Genomic DNA, 17,957 nt, shown 5'->3' on the forward strand with positions numbered 1-17,957 from the left:
AGAGCCAATTAAAATAAAGAATAATACAGATAATATAGGGAGGAAAATTTTAAATTCTACAAAAAAAAAAAAAAAAAAAAAAAAAACTGGAAAAGAACATGAGATATTTTGCATTTGAAATGAAATGTGACGATTTTGATTATAATTGAAACTTCAGAAACATATATTCCATAACTAACAGATATGGGCATAAATTTTAAAGGATATATTTTAAGCAATAAACTTTTTAACATGATTAAATGCTTTGGGAAAATTTTCCTAAAAGATTCCCTGCTGAAATTGATCATAACTGTACGATGATCGATATGGCAATTGCATAGGATAAACACGAAACTGCAAATAAAACTGTAATATCAAAAAAAAAAAAAAAAAAAAAAAAAAACTAACTACGATTTATCTCAATTTAATTAAAAAAATATATTCCTTTTATACTTTAAAAATATGAAAAAACGGACAAGAAAATAGAGCAAATTATATATATATATATATAAAAAAAAAGCTCACAAATTTTTGAGCACCTTCTAATATTGCTTGTGCATATCGATCTGGGAGATTTTTAATAAGCTGAAATAGAGATGGAAAAAAAAAAATTTTTTTTTCCATATAATCCTGAGTCTTTTTCAAAAAATTCACTCATAAAAATGACTTTGCTGACTGTTATGTGACAAATAGTGGCAATTTAGAATAAATTCAACTACTACTAAAAAATGCGATTTAACTATATCAGAAATAAATTATGAAAAGCTTACAGCTTTAATATGATTCAAATCAATTCGAGCTAATTTTTGATACATAATGTCCATAAGACTTGGTGAAAAAGAAGCATTCATTGCCTCAGTGATCATTTCCACTAAATTCTCATCTCTTGGCCTATAATTCTCCATACGAACTTCGTTTTCAACATAACTTTCAAGTTGACGTCGTAAATCTCGTAATTGCATCAAATTTGAGAAATGAGTAAGCATAGAAAAATTGTTTTCTGAAAAAGAAAGAAAAAAAGTTAAATTTGTGAAATGCTTCTAAGCAATACGAACAATCTTATTATATGATAACATTTTCTCTTCTATTATTCAATTATTGAATAACAAATTTCATGTGATAATACATACCACTAAAAAAAAACATATTTTCAAAAAAAAAAAAAAATTTTTTTTTGCAATCCTTTTACGCTGAACCATAGCCACCGAATAACTCGAATAACATGAAAAAAAAAAAAAAAAATGAAATAAAATAAAAATAAAAAATTTATTTCCAAAAAAATTGTCATTCTTTCACGTTGAACAGCAGCTGTTTATCAGATTTGAATATAAAGAAAGAATAACATTTATAAAAAAGTCATACCTGTAACGTTTCTATTGATAACATAATCACTATTTGGACATATGAAACGAAGTAATTCAATAACTTCATCATATGCTTCATCTTCTATCTCAGCTCGACCATTCTGCGCTTCTCTGTAATTAATGAAAACAAAAATTGATCAAATGATGAATTTAAAGTGATTGCAAGATTCAAAATGATAGATGACCATGTAAAAACGTCCATAACAATGAGACATTTTTAAACGATCATCGCTAAATGCTTTAAAGATTAAAAAAAATTACTAAAATTTTTCAATCATTCATTGCATATTTTATATTTGTTGAATTAACTCTGAATTTCACTTGGTTATTTTCTCAGGAAATAATTTTTTCTCAAAAATCATTTTTCACTAATTTCAGCTTTCTACTAACTAACATTATCGTTAGAGCACATCAATATGCAACAATTATAACAAAATAATGAGTAACTTACCGAAATGTATCATCAAAGCATAGCATTTTAAAATAAGGTGATAATTCTGCTAGATAATGAGCATTTACAAAAATACTTTTCTTCTCCACCACTAATTCAAATTGTCGCAATCTTGTTCGCTGAGAGAATGTTTCATCGAGCATTTTCAATCCTTAAACAATCTATCATTTCTTATTTGTAATTTCATCAGATTTTCTCTTTTTTAAAATAATCTTAATAAATCTTACATTTTTTCATTCATTCCTAAAAAAAAAAAAGAAAGAGAGGAGAAAAAAAGTGTCCAATTGTCCATTTTATCATTCTTTTCTCAATTTCACCTTATTTCTCTCTCCCTCTCTTTCTCCCTCTCTCTCTCGCTATAACTATGATTACACAATTCCTTTTTTCTTTTTTTCATTTATATATATATATATACTTAGAAAAAAATTCACATTGCATTAACTCTTTCTTTCTCTCTTTTGCACTCTCTCTCTCTCTCTCCTATTTTCAACAAATTTAAGCAAAATAAATGAAACTAACTTCTTATTTCATTCTCTCTTCCTCCTCCTATATCATCAATCAAACTTTCATCATTGCTTCTTTTAATTCTAAGATAATCAATAACAAATTTTAAATGATTCAAAAGTTTATTACACTTAAAAAAAGAGAAAAAAAAAACAAAATCACTATGAGAAAGTGTTACACACAAAACCAACAAAACCAGTTTCACCTAAAAGAGGACCGAATGAGAGAGGGAGAAAGAGAGAGAGAAGTGATTGGAACGATATGGAGCATACTGTTTGTTAATTTTACTAATTGAACCAGGCAAATTCATTGTTGATCATTTATCTATTTTTTAATATAAGCATTTTAATTAATCATCTTTATACATTTCCTCTAATTATTACGCAAAATATTATTCTAAGCATTGACGTATGTTACATGTGCGTTACAATTTATCTTTGAAATTTTAACTAATATATATATATATATTTTTTTTAATTCTGTTATAATTAAACTTTATGCAAATTAAATTTTTATCAATTCGTAGTTTTAGTAATATATTATTGAACTTTTTTATAATGTATAATTGATTTGTCATTCCATATGATTCTTCAAAGTTTATTGCTTTTTGTTTTCATGTAACAAACCATGTTTCTTTAAATGGCTAATTGAATTAGCTTTTCTTTTTCTTTAAAGTTTATTGTTTTCGCATTTATATGGCAAATATTTGCTTAGATGATTGATTGAATAAATAGGATTTTCTTTTTTTTTTTTTTTTTTTTTCGATCTTAATACAATAAATTTAAATATCATTTCAGCTATATATGATTAATAGTTGATAGTTGGCACAATGTTATAAATTAGCAATTTAAATTCAATTCGTTTATGTAAAACTTTTAATTACATCACAAAATTTAATTTTTTTGAAATGCACACAATAATTTAGTTCGTTTTATTAAATCTAAAATTGTTGTTGTCGTTTTTTTAAAAAAAAGAAAAGAAACTTTGAAGGGATTTTTTTTTTGATTAATTAAAAATCAGTTTTCTTTTTCAAAATTCGTATTTCTTTTATTCGTTCTAACTAAATTTACAAGCTTAATTTGTCATAGTTTATTAGATCTTTTTTTTCAATTTAAGCCGAAATATAATTAATCATTTTAAAATTTAATTGATGATTTGGGAAGTTAATTATTTATTTGCAAAGAATTTAAAGCAAAAAGCATTAAGATACAAGATAATCTAGCAATTAATCTTTTCCCTATCAAATTTTTGATTTATTCAGTAATTGAAATAAAATTATTAAACATAGAAGTATAAATAGCTAGAATCTATATCCTATTAGTATTTTAATAGAAATTGTGTATAGTTCTATTTAAAAAAAAAAAAAAAAATTGAAAAATAATTGAAATAAAGCCTATTTTAAATGATAGCCCATATTGTATATAATGTTGCTTTATTCAGAAATAAATATGCTTTCTTTTTTTAAATAAATTATTTGAAAAATATACCAAAAATACTATATAAACAGTTTATTTCTTGTAATTCTTTAAATTATATTTTAGAAACAAAAATGAAAAATGACAATAGAGCAATTTTCATTTCGGCAAATTAAAATTTTCTTTATTTTTTTCTTTTACTCATAATTATTTCATTGCATCTATTATTACTTTTAGTAGTATTTTTAGTTTTATCAAATCGTTATACACTGTTACTTATATGTTATCATTTTAATGAATTAAATTTCAATCAATTTTAAAAAATACCGTCAACTCTGATAGTTGACGAATCCATAGCTGCTTGAAATGCATGATGTTGAACTGAAGGTAATGAAATAATTTGCATATTCTGTTTTATCTCCGGAATGCATGTGGCATAATTTAGAAGTGCTAATTTTGCCGTTGGTCCAAAACTAACACGTCGCGCTGTTCGTGCTAACCAATTTGTGCTAACAACAAACAAAAAAATGTATTAATTACTTAATACAATTATATTATAAATACTTTTTATGCTTTTATTAATTGAATTAATTAGCATAATAATAATTTTTTTTATAAAATGGAATTTTAGAGTGTTTTAATAAATAAAATAATAACTTAAGTTAGCTTACTCATTTATTTCATTTTAATGCTTTCTGTTCAGTTTGTTTTATAAAACTTGTAAGTTTTTTATTTTTTATTTTTTGTTGTTTTAGATGAATGTTTTAATTTTTGACTTTTTGTTATAAATTAATTAATTGATAATTTAATCTAATAATTGACAATTTATATATTTCACAATATAATTAGTTGATAATTTAATTTTTGTTAATGTCTTGAATTTATGATGTTACTTGTTATTGTAAAAAGGAAAACTGTTAAATATAAATATATTTCTTAAAGGTCACAAACTTGCTGGCAATTTCTTCTGTAATATTCTTGAAACGTTTCACATGCGATGAAATCAATATTAATAATAAAATTGAAATACAATTCAAAATGTTTGGTACAACTAGCAAAATTATTGTCCATAAAGCAATTGTATTAGACGTATGCAAGCATGTCACCTAAATCATTAGTGTCACCAAATATGTTCTTAGTAATAATTTCTTTGAATTAATATAAGTATAGTTATGAGTATATATAAGTAAAATGAATATATGAGTATGGTTAAGTGTTAATAGTATTACGGCGCAAAAGTAAAAATAAATCTCATTTTTCGTCGGCAAATTATAATTAATCTTCAGTAACAATCATAATAATTGAAATTTTTTTGAGGCTGTCACCAAAGATGTCACCAAATAAATTCTTTGACAAGAGTTTCCTTTTTTTTTTTCGAAAATAACCTTATTTATTCTTGCAGAATAGAAAATCATTTTTTTTTTTTTTTTAAATTTGATGATTTTTTTTAAAGAAAAGCTGAAAAATAAAAATTTCATCGATTGGTGAAAAGTTCAGTGGATGACAAAATATTGAAGAATTCGTTGTGCTAATTAGACATTCCCGCAAAAGAGTATACTAATTAATTGTTTTCTTAATGTTAGCTGAAAACTTTAAACTTTTTTTTTTTGTTTGTTCTATTAATTTGCTAATGACACTCTTTAGTAACAGTGCAATATTCTGATTGAAATCTAAAAAATTGTGACAGTGATTAATTATTAGTAGTGACCGTTCCTTTTTTTTTTCTAAAATGTAAATTTTATTTGACGAAGGGTTACTATTGAGTTTCTCGTTTTTCTTTAATTCAGTTAATAAACGATTTGTTATGATTAAAATGATTATTTATGTTTTATCAATTGTTTTTTTACTTTCCCAATTTTCTTCGAAAATCTAGCAATTATGTAAGGAACAGTATTTTTGAAAATGTAATTGCATGAAAAGTAAAATAACTCTCAGTTAATTTGTATATAAAAAATTTTTCATTTTCAAATGTTTTCATTTATAATTAAAAGAATTTGCTATTCATTAGCTAATTTTTTAATGCAAAAAAAAAAAAAAATGTTATTATTGTAATTAAATTATTACTATCATAATTAAATGGAATTTATAATAATTAATATATAGTAATAGTAATTGTTATATGGTTTTTCCTAAATTTATTGATAGAAAAATGGAAAAAACTTTATGATTTTTTGGAATTTTTGAAATTATTTTTTTTTGATTTAAAATTTAAGTATACGGTAGCATAGCAGTAATTATATTTTCAAAATTATATTATTAATAAAAGTAGGAAATTTTGCAACAAATTTGAAAATGTTCAATTTAGTTTTTCACGAAGCTATAAATGACACAAATTTATAACAGTCTATAATTATTAGATGAGGCTTTCTTCATTTAATTAATATTAGCTTTTGCTTTATCATTGATATTAGTTGCTATATGCTTTTAAAACATTTTTATTAATTAGTAATTACTATTTTAAATAGTTTTTAATAAGAATAATAATTAGATAGTCTTTAATAATTACATAGAATCGATAATAATTAAATCTAATAATGTAAAATTAAATGATAAATAATGAAAAAAGCTGGTACGATACCATTATTATTATTTTTTTTTTTTTTTTGAAATCTGAATTTAAGTTTGAGAATTTGCCCACTAAAGTCAACTTAATGATGGTATGACATTAATTCCTTGTCATTCATTTGATGGTATATGAGGCTAATTTCACGTTCAAATAACGTCACATATGTTAAACACTGACAGTAGCGTAACGTTAGTTTCACGTTTAAATATAACGTCATATGCAGATTTCAAAAAGGACAAGTGCCATATTAATCATAAAATAATTGCATTCATTCATAGCGAGCTTCATCTCATGCATAAAAATTTAATATTTAATGGATTATTTCAAAAAATTACCTACCCATGCAATATTCTATTCTATTAATTCATTTTTTTAATATTTGAAATTAAAGTGTTGTCATTTTTCAAATCATTGAAATTAAGATGTAAACAAATCAACTAAAATCATATTATATCATTAAAATGAAAGGAAACACTGATTAAAATATTAATAGCTTACGTTATTATTTGTCATATTAATCGACTGTAAAATTAATATAACACAAATAATCACAACCAACCGAAAACGATTACTCACATAATAATCAATGATTTTATACTACTAAAAATAATGAACCAAATAAAAAATTTGTTTACTAAATTTAATTAAATTATTATTTGAAATGAATGAATAAATGTTAAGTATGATATGACTTGAAATTTTTATTATAATGCCCTTTTCTTGTAATATCTAATTAGTATTACATTAAATTGTTAAATTTATTTGAAATATTTGAGAGAGAATTAGCGTAAGATAGCATTGCATATGTTACACAATAATAAAATGTTAATCATTTCCTACAAATTATTTTTGTAGGAAATGCTAGTTTAGCCACAATTTAAATTTAAATGCAGTTCAACTTTTCACTCTTTCATAAAATTAAACAAATGAAATAATGCATAAAATTGAATGACACGTATTTGATAGTATTTATTGCTTATTAAGTGATTATATAAATTTTGCTGATAATATTAAATTAAATTATTGTATTAAAATGGATGAATAGGAATAAATTAAGATAGAGTTCTCATATTGCTATTTTTATTATTTTTAAAATAATTAAATTTATATTTAAAATATTTTCTGTTGTTATGGTTATCAATCAAACACAAATTATTAGCAATTATTTTAGCAAAAAATAATGTTCCTAAATAAATATATCTCAGCTAATAATAAATAATATTACTTGAGATGATTGAATTTATTAAGAAAGGAAAAGAGGAAAGAAAGGAAATTTCTAAGTTGAGAAAAAAGTAAAAAAAAAACCCAAAACAACTTAATTTTGTCGTATTTTTATTGTAAAACGAACTTTTAACAGCTGTTGAAAGCATTTTTTTTTCTCGTTTACTTCAATTGATTTATTGAATTATTGCTTGTAAATTCAATTTATCTAATCATTCTTTTTCAAAATATTTTTCAATTTAAATGTTAGATGTAAAAAAAATGATTTTTGCATGCAGCATAATTAATAAAACTTAATGAATGAAATGAAAAAATTATTGAAATATTCAGAATAAAAATTTCAAAATAATGCTATTCACTTTGTTCTAAACATTTCTTAAGATGAATGATTTTTTACTTCATTTTGTGGAAAGCAGTTTTCATTTTTTATCTCATTTCTCTTTATCTCCTTATACGTGTGTGCGCTTAAAATTAGTAAATTAATAGACGTATTTTCATGCATCCGCATACGTAAAAGTTAGAAAATTAATAGACGTGTGCTGTATGCGTGTGTATGGGTAAAAATTGGCGAATTAATAGACATGTTTTTATGCGTGTTTATGCGCACGACATATACAAATCATTCAATTTGTTACATTCCATTTATTTGAATCCAGTTTGTCATTCATTTATCATCTGAAATGTTTTTCGTTTTTTCTTTTTTTCTTCACGAAATGGTTTGATAAACTTTAAAATAAATATTTTGCCGAAAATTTGTTTGCAAGTCATTATTTAGACATTTTGTAAGTCTTACTTAAACTTGATGTTTGATTAGTTTTTTTTTTTTTAATGTAATACTTAACCAGTTTTTTCGTTGTAAATTTTCTTACGCATAGCATTACGAAGTTTTTTAGATCGTTTTGAATTATTCTTTCCTAAGTTATGAAATTTGCAATGACGTAGTATATTTTTTTCTGATTTTTCGTTTATCTATAAATTAATCAAAATGTAGCAAAAGTATCATTAAAAAAAAATTACAGTTTTACTAAATAGATAATCAGAATGTTGCGAAAAAAATTAATTCTAAATTTAAAGAAGGTAAATTATTTCATTAAACAAATTAGTAAACTGAAAATTAGAAAATTCCTGAATTTATTATTGAAAATTTAAGAAATCATTTAAAAAAGTGATATTGCAAATTAAAAAAGAAAAATGAATTAAAACAATTAAATTAAAAATAGGTAATACCTAACAAATTAATTTAGGAAAAATTATGCAAATTTATTGCACCTTAGATTTTTCAGATTTCGATGATTTTTCAGATTCTGATGCTAATGTTGATCCAATAGATTTCGATGATTCATCATTTTTGTTGATCAGTTTTGCATTCCGTTTTTCATCCTTTTCTTTTGGATAATTTTGCTTTTCAAAATTTCCTCTTTTCTTTAACTGTTCACTGTTTTCCTTCCGTTTATCTGTACTTTGCAATTTGTATAGATCATCATTTGAAGCAAAATTAAAGTAATTAAGGTAATGAAATGAAATTAAAATGAAAAATAAAGTATAATTTTTATTAGTTAAAAAAATTAGTTAATATAAAATAGATTTAATATGAAACTTTTTAGATATGCTTGAATTATTTTAACTGATCAGAGGAAATCGAAGATAATTCATGAAGGAGATTTCGAAACTTCAATATGAACATTTTTTCGATACATTTGAATTATTTTAATGAATCAAAGAAGTATTGCTATTTGATTTTTTATAATTTCAATTCAAATACTCACATCCAATCCTTATCAGCTGAGAAGATAACATATGCTATCTTATGCGTGATTTATTTGTCTTCTATTATTTTAGGATACCTATTTATAGAAATATGCGCTATGTTTGACTAATTAATTGGAATTACTGACAAGAAAAAATTGATCGATTATCTCTTATCCATCATTTAAATTTTCAATTAATTCTTTTCTCTTTTGCATTTTTAAATGATAAAAAAATTTGGCACTATAAGAAAAAAAATTGTTCAAAGATATGTTTTTAGAAATCAAAAAAAATTTTTTATTTTTTAGCAGTTTTTACAAAATATTATACGTCATTGTGAATTCTAACTCAAACGTGATAAGCGTAATCGTAAAATCATCAAATATGCATATGTGATAAAAGAAGATATCTAAATTCAATAAAAAGCTAGGTAAATTTATGTACTACAAGAAAAAAGTAATAATATGAAAAATTGACGAAAACATACATTGCTTAATTGATAATTTTCCTGATCTGAAAAGATCATAAATTTTAGTTTCAAATGCTAAAGTGATAGTATTTTATGAATTAAGAATTAAATTTTATTTTAAATGAGAAGAATGATGTTTAAATTGGAATGAAAAAAATCAACATTTTTAAAGTTAACTTTAAAGACTTTTTCAGAATTTTTTGCATGAAATGGAGGAATTAGTGGTTTCATGCAAATGAAACAAATTTATCTACCATTCAAATTTTTATTTCTAATTATTTTGATAAAATATTTTGATTTTGAATTTGATAAAATTCGATGTATATTGTTTAACTAACAATGGAAGTTTATGAAGATCAATCGTTGTATCATTGGATGGCTTGGGTATACCACAGCGTACCAATCCCTTATCAATATGTTCTTTGATAGTACAGCAACGACGACAAAATGTGCTTGTTAATGTGGTCATAATAAATGGAATCATCTGCAGTGGATGATTAATGATAAAAGCTATTAAGATTGTTATCATTTGAACACAACTACTTTTTCATCCCTTTCCTGTTATTTATGATAAGGTATCAAGGAATATTTCTGTGCTTTTAATACTTTAAATTACACTTTCGTGTGCATCAAATGAGATAACAGTCTTAACCGATTTATGATAATAATGTGTAAAGACTGTTTATTGTTCTTTTTTCTCACATTTACTTTTGTTTATGTAGAAGTAATAAAAATTTTATCGCTATTTAGCAAATCAAATAATGAAGTATAAACATTCCAAAGATCATCGCTACATCATACTTCCAAGTCAACGTTAAAGTTCAAATTATAAAAACGAAAAAAAAAAAAAATTAATTCAAAATGAAAACAAAATTTGTACTTTTTCTCCATTTGGTAAAGTTTTCAAACGTTCTTGGATGGAATTATGATCACCGTCGCTCAAAAATGCCGAACGGATACGTGAAAAAATTAAAGCACTATTAATGAGAGGTTTTTCCTGTTGCCAAATCCATATAATTGCAGCATCTACCGCATTAATCTCTTTTTCGACGTTTAAATCGCATCTGTCATAAAATAATTTTTTATTTAACGATAATTTAGCAGAACAACAAAAACAGTAAAAAAAAAAAAAAAGAAAAAACAAAAATAACAGCAATGAAAACAATGACAAAAATAACAACAATAGTGACGATAATAACAAGGGAAAAATAGTAACAGTAACAATAACAACAACCAACAAAAATAAAGACAACAACAATAACAACTATAATAACAACAATGAGAAAAACAATAAGAACAAAAGTAACAATAATAGCAACAATGATAAGAGTAACAACAAAAACAACAAAAAATTTTTGAAAGAGGTCTGATTAAATTTGTAAAATAATTCAAAAATATTTAGGCGATTAGGCGATTAAAGAATATGCAAATGAGGCCTGAGAGAACTAAAATATAAATTCACTTCTATTTTTTGTTTTTTTTTGAAAACCAAAAAATAAATACCTTCTTTTAATTTTTGCCCCGTTGTTTTGATACATTAGAAAAGTTATGAAATTGTGAATGTCACCTTATTGTATAAACTTGCGCACAATGAATTATTAGTAAGTTAATGCTTTTGAATTTATCAAATTTATTATTTTTCATAAAATATATAATTTGTCACATGTCACTTGTCAACATATTTCACTCATACATACTGTATTTAAGTTTAAAAATTTTTCCACCAGATTTACTGTTTATTAAAAAAATTAGCATATTTTAAAAAATTAATTTTACCGTGCGATAATATTTGCGAAAATAATTGGTGGTATATGGCCAAAAAATCTATGTTGCACAATATCATGAAATTTTGCTGCTGCAATTTTTTCAATTTTTTGACGAACATTTAAACCACTATAAATTGAGCGTTCGCTTCCTACGATAATTAGTGCTTGGAGAAGTGAATCTGTTTTCTGTGATGCCATTTTGACAAGAATCTGAAAATGATAAATTAAAAAAGAAATGAATAAAACTGCAAATTTAATACAAACTAATCAATTCATTATTACAGTTTAGAATTATAAAGGAAAGAAAAAAGTTTAATCAATGATAAAATAAATATAAGTCTGGCAATATATTAAATATTTTGTATATTAATAATAATTTTATCAACAATTTATCAACAATTTAATTCTCATTAACAATATTTTCATTTTATTTTTCCCTTTATATATATACTTTTGTAAATTAATAATAAGATAATTTTTTCTTTGAAATCATTCAAAAATTTAATTTTAAAAATTCACTTTTAATTTTCTCATTTTCAATTGAAAATTTTGCAACAATAATTAAATGAAATATTAACATTTTTTTTTTTTGTTTTATTGATAAATCATTTCAATTTTTAGGAATTGAGGAACGTGTATAATTCAAAATGCTTGATACATTCCCATGCCAAACAGTTATTAATTTTCACATTATCAGAATATTTTAAGTTAAATTTATTTTTCTTTTCTTTTTTTGTGATTTCCAAAGCGAAAATCTAAAAATGCTAATCACAAATGTGAAAAAGGAAAAAAAAAACAATGTAACAAAGATAAATGAAATTTTTTTCTTCAAAAAGAACTTATCAACTTTTTCTTATCATGATAGTTATTTCACTCAAAGATAATTGCTAATAAATAGTTTATTGCATATAAATGTATCACCTTTTTGTTTACTGTGAAATCAATAAAATGATACTTAATGTAAATCGGTAATCAAATGATTGTGTTAATATTAACTTCATTGCTGATATCTCCTTATCAATGAAAATTTAGGTTTTTAATAATAAATAGCTAAAGTGTAATTTAATATTTCTTTCATTTGTCTATAAATTTTAAAATAATTTATTGATGTTTTTTTTGCAATATTCCATTGCTAAAATTTCAATATATAGCGAAATGAAAAATATATTTCGAATTATTATATGATATAGAGATTTAAACTGTTAAGTTTAAATTACAACAAAAAAAAAAAAAAAAAAAATGAAAAGTAGTGAAATATATTTTAAAGGCCAGTATAAGAAAATTGATGAACAATAAGATATTTATTAAAAAATAATGAAATATATTTAAAAAATTTTAAAAAATTTCAAAAATCATACATTTTCGAGTTGTTTGAGTAAGCCAAGCATAAGTAATGATCGTGATAAATCGATTAGATCAGCTAATGCATAAAATGATAATGTGATATTTTTTTGATTCTCATTCTGGATGTATCCTACTAATGCTCTTACAGAGTTTTTATCATATGCTGATAAATTGATATATTTTGGTAAGCGACCAGTTTTCAATAGCTTAAATTTTGAAGAAATTTAAGATTTAAATTTAAACACGCAAATATTTGAATGTTTGTGAAACGAGAAATAGATTTATCAATGCTTATTATTATTATTATTATTAATGCTATTATCATTGTTATTATTGTAGTAAATGTCAACAATTTTCCAATTTAATTCAACCACCATTAAATGCTTTTTAAATTATTCGTGTTTGATTTTCACAAATGAATTTTCCGAGAAAATGTAAAAGTAAGTTATATACTTACTTGCATAAAATAAGCAATAAAATTTGAATAAAAAACTGGTTGTTATATATTTTATTCCATATGGACTAATTAAAATACTAACGAAATAAAAATTTATATAAGTTTAGAATAAAAATAAATATTTTTAACTGTTATTTTTCTCTGAAAAATTATAAAACTTTTGTTTATTTTACAAAAAAAAGAATGAGAAAGAGAAAATTGAAGAAAGTTCATAAAAAAAAAAATATTATGCAAACAGCAACTTTTTCGTTTTTTGTTTTTTTAACAATTCTTAAATGTAATTTAATGTTAGATGAAATGAAATTTCGGCAATATTTGTAATACTTATTAGCTTTTCAAACATTTCTTCTTTCTTTTTTTTTGCATTTTTGAAACATTCTTCTAAAGAATGAGAGAAATGAGAAAAGTGAATAAAATGAAAGAACGAAAAAAAAATTTAGCTCATTTTTTCATTTTTTTTTTTTTTTGCTCTTAGAAAAATGAATAAAAATACACTGACCTTTCGAATTTTCAACGAACAAATTGTAAATTGTTGCAGTTTAACGCGATACTTTTCTTCTGATGCTATCAATTTTATCTTTTTGTCAGTACTTTCATTACGTTTTGAGCTACTGCTATAAACACTTGATAATTTAACAATTTGATTATTGCTATTACAAACTTTTTTTTTAATTTCAATTTAATAACTAAGGGATAATAATTCCAAGAACATTTTATTTATTTAATAAGTTATATATATATGGATGTAGGAATAATAGTGCTATAAATTAAAATTTATGTATTATTGTATTTAATAAGTTTAATACATAAATATGAATATTATTTTAATTTTATTACTCTTTCAATATTAGTTTACTTCTTACATTACATAATGATAGCATTTTCTTCGAGCTTTTCTTTCTCTCTCTTTTCCTCTCTTTTTCAGCATAACAAATTTTGCAGTGACTTTTTTTTTTTTTTTTTTTTGACTAGGAAGATTTCTGTAGTGAAGCAACTTCAAACATCCATGATAAAGGGAATTAGGAAAGCCAAGTCTAACACTTTTTTGAAATTAAAATTTCTGTTGTTTTTTTTTTAAAAAAATATATATTTTTATCTAATTTCTCACCTTGGATTAAAATTAATTCTACAAATGTTAAAAGTTTTCCGATATGCTTTCATGCTTATTTAATTTAATTAAAAAAAATCGCGCCAATTTAATCTTAATCAACATCAACAATTCAATTTTATTTTTTTTAATTAACAAAATTTTTATGACAGTATGAAGAGATTAGAAGTGAGCGATTATTTTTATTAAATATGTAAATTGTAATCAAATGTAATAGAAATTTTTACAGCATTTTTTCTTTGTAAACTTATAAAATTCTTAAAATCATTTAAAATAAGAAAACTGAACTAAATTTAACTCATAAAAAAATATAAATTTGCTCAACAAGTAGCAATTTTTTTAACAATTTGTTTTTAAGTATTTACAAAGAAAAAAAGAAAACTCATTTTTAACGGAAGGAAAAAGCAAGAAATTATTCCATTCATAACTTAAATTATTTTTGCTCAAATTTTTTGCCATAAAAAAAGTGTTATTAAACAATTAGTTCAATGAAAAAGAAAAAAAAAAGAAGTATCAAAAAAAAAAAATAAAAATAAAAAAAACAAAAATATTTAAAAAATTTATCATAAACTTTGCTCATTATTTTTTCTTTTCTCTTCTTCTTCTTCTCCTTCTCTTTTCTTTTTCAAAAAAATAATTTAGCAAAATAAGTACCCTTAAAAAAAAAGCAAAAATGAAATAAAAAAAAAAAAAAATTAAGGAGAAAGAAGACATTTTAGGAAACAAAAGAAAAAATGTCATACAGGAAAAGTTCAAATTTTCTGCTATTTTAGGTCAAAAAAAAAAAATATATGAAAAATAAAATAAATAAATAAGTGATAGAGCAAAATTTTTAATGCTTCTTCAAAAAAAAAAGAATCATTTTTTAGAACAAAAAAAAAAAAAAAGAAATTTCGTTTTTTATACTTTTAATTATACTAACACAACAAATATATTTAAGCATTAGTAATAAAAAACTTTAGGAAAAATACTCTTTCTCATTCCTTTCAGAAAAACGAAAAAGAAAGAATAGTAGAAGAGAACTTTGTTGTAAAAATAAAACTATTTATTATAAAAAAATAAAAAAAATTTGGTCCTTTTTTTATTTTTTTATAATAAATAGTTTTATTTTTACAACAAAGTTCTCTTCTACTATTCTTTCTTTTACTCTTTTTAAATATATTTCTTCTTTTTTTTTTTTTTACATTTCTGTTGAACTTTTAATACTATGCATTTTCCTTCCCTTTTTTTTATTTTTTTACTATTCATATACAAAAGTTTTTTATTTCCTTCTTTTTCCTTTTTTCTTTTTTTGTTTTCGTTCATTTTTGATTCGTTGAAAAGCAATTTAAAATCGAATTGATAAAAAAATTTTGAAAAATTTTCCGTAATATAAGTAAAATGAAAAATATTTATGCTAGGAAAAAAAAGAAAGGAAAACCAAAAAAAAAGAAAAAAAAGCCAAGAAATCTATCAATAAGGGATTTTTACTTTTTCTGGACAAAAAAGATAACACTTTTTTTTAAAAAAATCCTTGTGACAAAGCTATTTAAACTTTTTCAATCTTTTTTTCATTTTTTCATTTTTTTTTTTTTTTTTTTTTTTTTTTGGATGAATTGAGTGAATAAAGCAATCAGTCATCTTATCGTAAAAGCCTTATGCTTTTATTTATTTTCAGTTTGTTAAAAAAAAAAAAACTTCCTTCTTTCTTTTTTTGTTTAAATTATTGTATTTTAAGCCAAAGGTTAGTGTTCCCATACAATGAACTTGCACAAACAACCATTTTCAACAAACATTCGCTATGTTTTATTAATCATTTCAAATTAAAATTTCATCATTGATTTCTAAATTTTAGAGTGTAATTTTCCTACAGGTAAACACTGTTAGTGAAATGATTAAAAAAATGTATAACAGTTTAGAATACTCAAATGCTCAAATGCATTTAAAGTGTACAGAATGAAAAAAAAAAAAAAGATTTCCGCTTGTATTGATAAAACTGAAGAGAAAAGGAGAGAGAAGGAGAAAGAAAAAGATGGAGGAAAAAAAAAGAAAAATTATTTGAAAGAAAATTTAACACACGGAATTTAATTTATTGGGAATTTTTTTTCCGGAATTTCTTCTTAGACTTATTTTTTTTTTAAATCATTAGTTATGACAAGAAAGAAAAAAAAATCATCAAACAAAAACCAATCAGTTATTTTTGATTTTTTTTCTCCTAACATTTTTTTTTCTTTTTTTTTTTTGTTTTTGTTTAAATCAACAAATTGGCATCAAAATATTGTTTTGTAATTTTATCATTCTTTTTTCTTAAACAAAAATATTGTAAGACTTGACATAGCTAATATTCATTAATTTAATAAATTTTAATTAAAAGTTAAAATGATGTTCATATTATCCTACTAAAAAAAAAAAAAAGAATTTTGGCCACAAACCCTGTTAATTGAAAGTTTTCATCTCATTAATAACATTTAATTTTTGAAAGTTGACTTTCTTCAATTTCATTTAATTCTAATACAGAAATGAAGAAAAAAAGATTTTTTTTTCAATACAAAAAAAAAAAAAAAAAGAGAATGAAACAAAATTGAAATCTATTTATAAGACTACTTTTCTCTTATCGACGAACTCATCGTCATGATTGAATGAAACAACCGCACACTATTAGCTTTTGCAAAATAAACAAAATGAAATATATAGAAATCAAATAATTTCTTTTTAAAAGAAAAAAACTCATTCATTTCAACAATTGAAAAAGATAATTTGAATAAAAAATATAATTTCAATGATAAATTGAAAAATTGTATATGATTTTATGAGAACTAATTTTTTTTCATTCATATTTTTATACATCTGTTGGTTTTTTTCATTTTCTCTTCCTGGCCACAACAAAAAAGGGAAAAGAATCAGAATGTATTGTATAAATAGCCTTGCAAGCCTTAATAATATAAGAATTTGTTGTTCTCAAATCTTCATAAAATTACTGTTAAAATTACTAAATAATATACAACTGATTGCTAATTTATAGGTAATTAAAATTCTTAGCTAATACATAATTTATAGTTAATGTAGAACTAATTAAAATCGTTGATTATTAAAATTAAATAATCAAAATTAGTATTAAAATTATTAATTGTTAAGATTATTAACTAATTTACAATTTTTAGTTAATTTATAAGCGATTAAAATTACTCTTATTAGATTTTTTAAGTTATTTAAAAAAATATTAAAATTATTAAGTAATTTATAATTTGTAGTTAATTTATAAGTAATTAAAAACGCTAATTATTGAAATTACTAAATCATTTACCATTTATAGTTAATTTTTTAATTATAATTAGTCATTTATAATGAATCATTAAAAGAGAAATATTTCGTTTTTTTGTAAATGATGGAAGGAATAATTTCAACTAAAATTATTATTTATCATTTAGCATAAATTAAAATTATATTTTGTGTGACGCAGACATATGAATGAAAATTTGACGTAGATAAGATGAATTGATAAAATTTAATTTAAGCATAGCAAAAATAAAAAGAATTACGTCACTGTTAATTCACACCCCAAAATTCTTACATAACCTACGCAATGAA

General features: G+C 22.4%; 1 protein-coding gene across 2 annotated transcripts; it reads right to left on the reverse strand.

The window, feature by feature from the left end:
• Positions 1-258: 258 nt before the first annotated feature.
• Bm129 (Uncharacterized protein) lies at positions 259-17,002 on the reverse strand (the record flags this gene model as incomplete). Of its 2 annotated transcripts, XM_043074752.1 has the most annotated exons (15): positions 259-333; positions 505-564; positions 750-979; positions 1,342-1,454; positions 1,795-1,945; positions 4,041-4,222; positions 4,665-4,819; positions 8,770-8,954; positions 9,734-9,759; positions 10,054-10,199; positions 10,596-10,779; positions 11,492-11,691; positions 12,840-13,031; positions 13,782-13,896; positions 16,974-17,002. In XM_043074752.1, 15 exons carry the CDS (start codon positions 17,000-17,002, stop codon positions 259-261), a joined length of 2,043 nt encoding a protein of 680 aa, XP_042930686.1. The 2 variants fall into 2 exon arrangements, with proteins under 2 accessions (XP_042930686.1, XP_042930687.1); XM_043074753.1 differs by lacking the exons at positions 4,041-4,222; positions 4,665-4,819; positions 8,770-8,954; ... (5 more) ...; positions 13,782-13,896; positions 16,974-17,002 and having other exon boundaries at positions 1,795-1,937.
• Between the last annotated feature and the right edge of the window lie 955 nt (positions 17,003-17,957).

This window comes from Brugia malayi, assembly GCF_000002995.4.
Source record: "Brugia malayi strain FR3 genome assembly, contig: Bm_v4_ChrX_scaffold_001, whole genome shotgun sequence".
In the NCBI taxonomy this organism is placed as follows: Eukaryota; Metazoa; Nematoda; class Chromadorea; order Rhabditida; family Onchocercidae; genus Brugia; species Brugia malayi.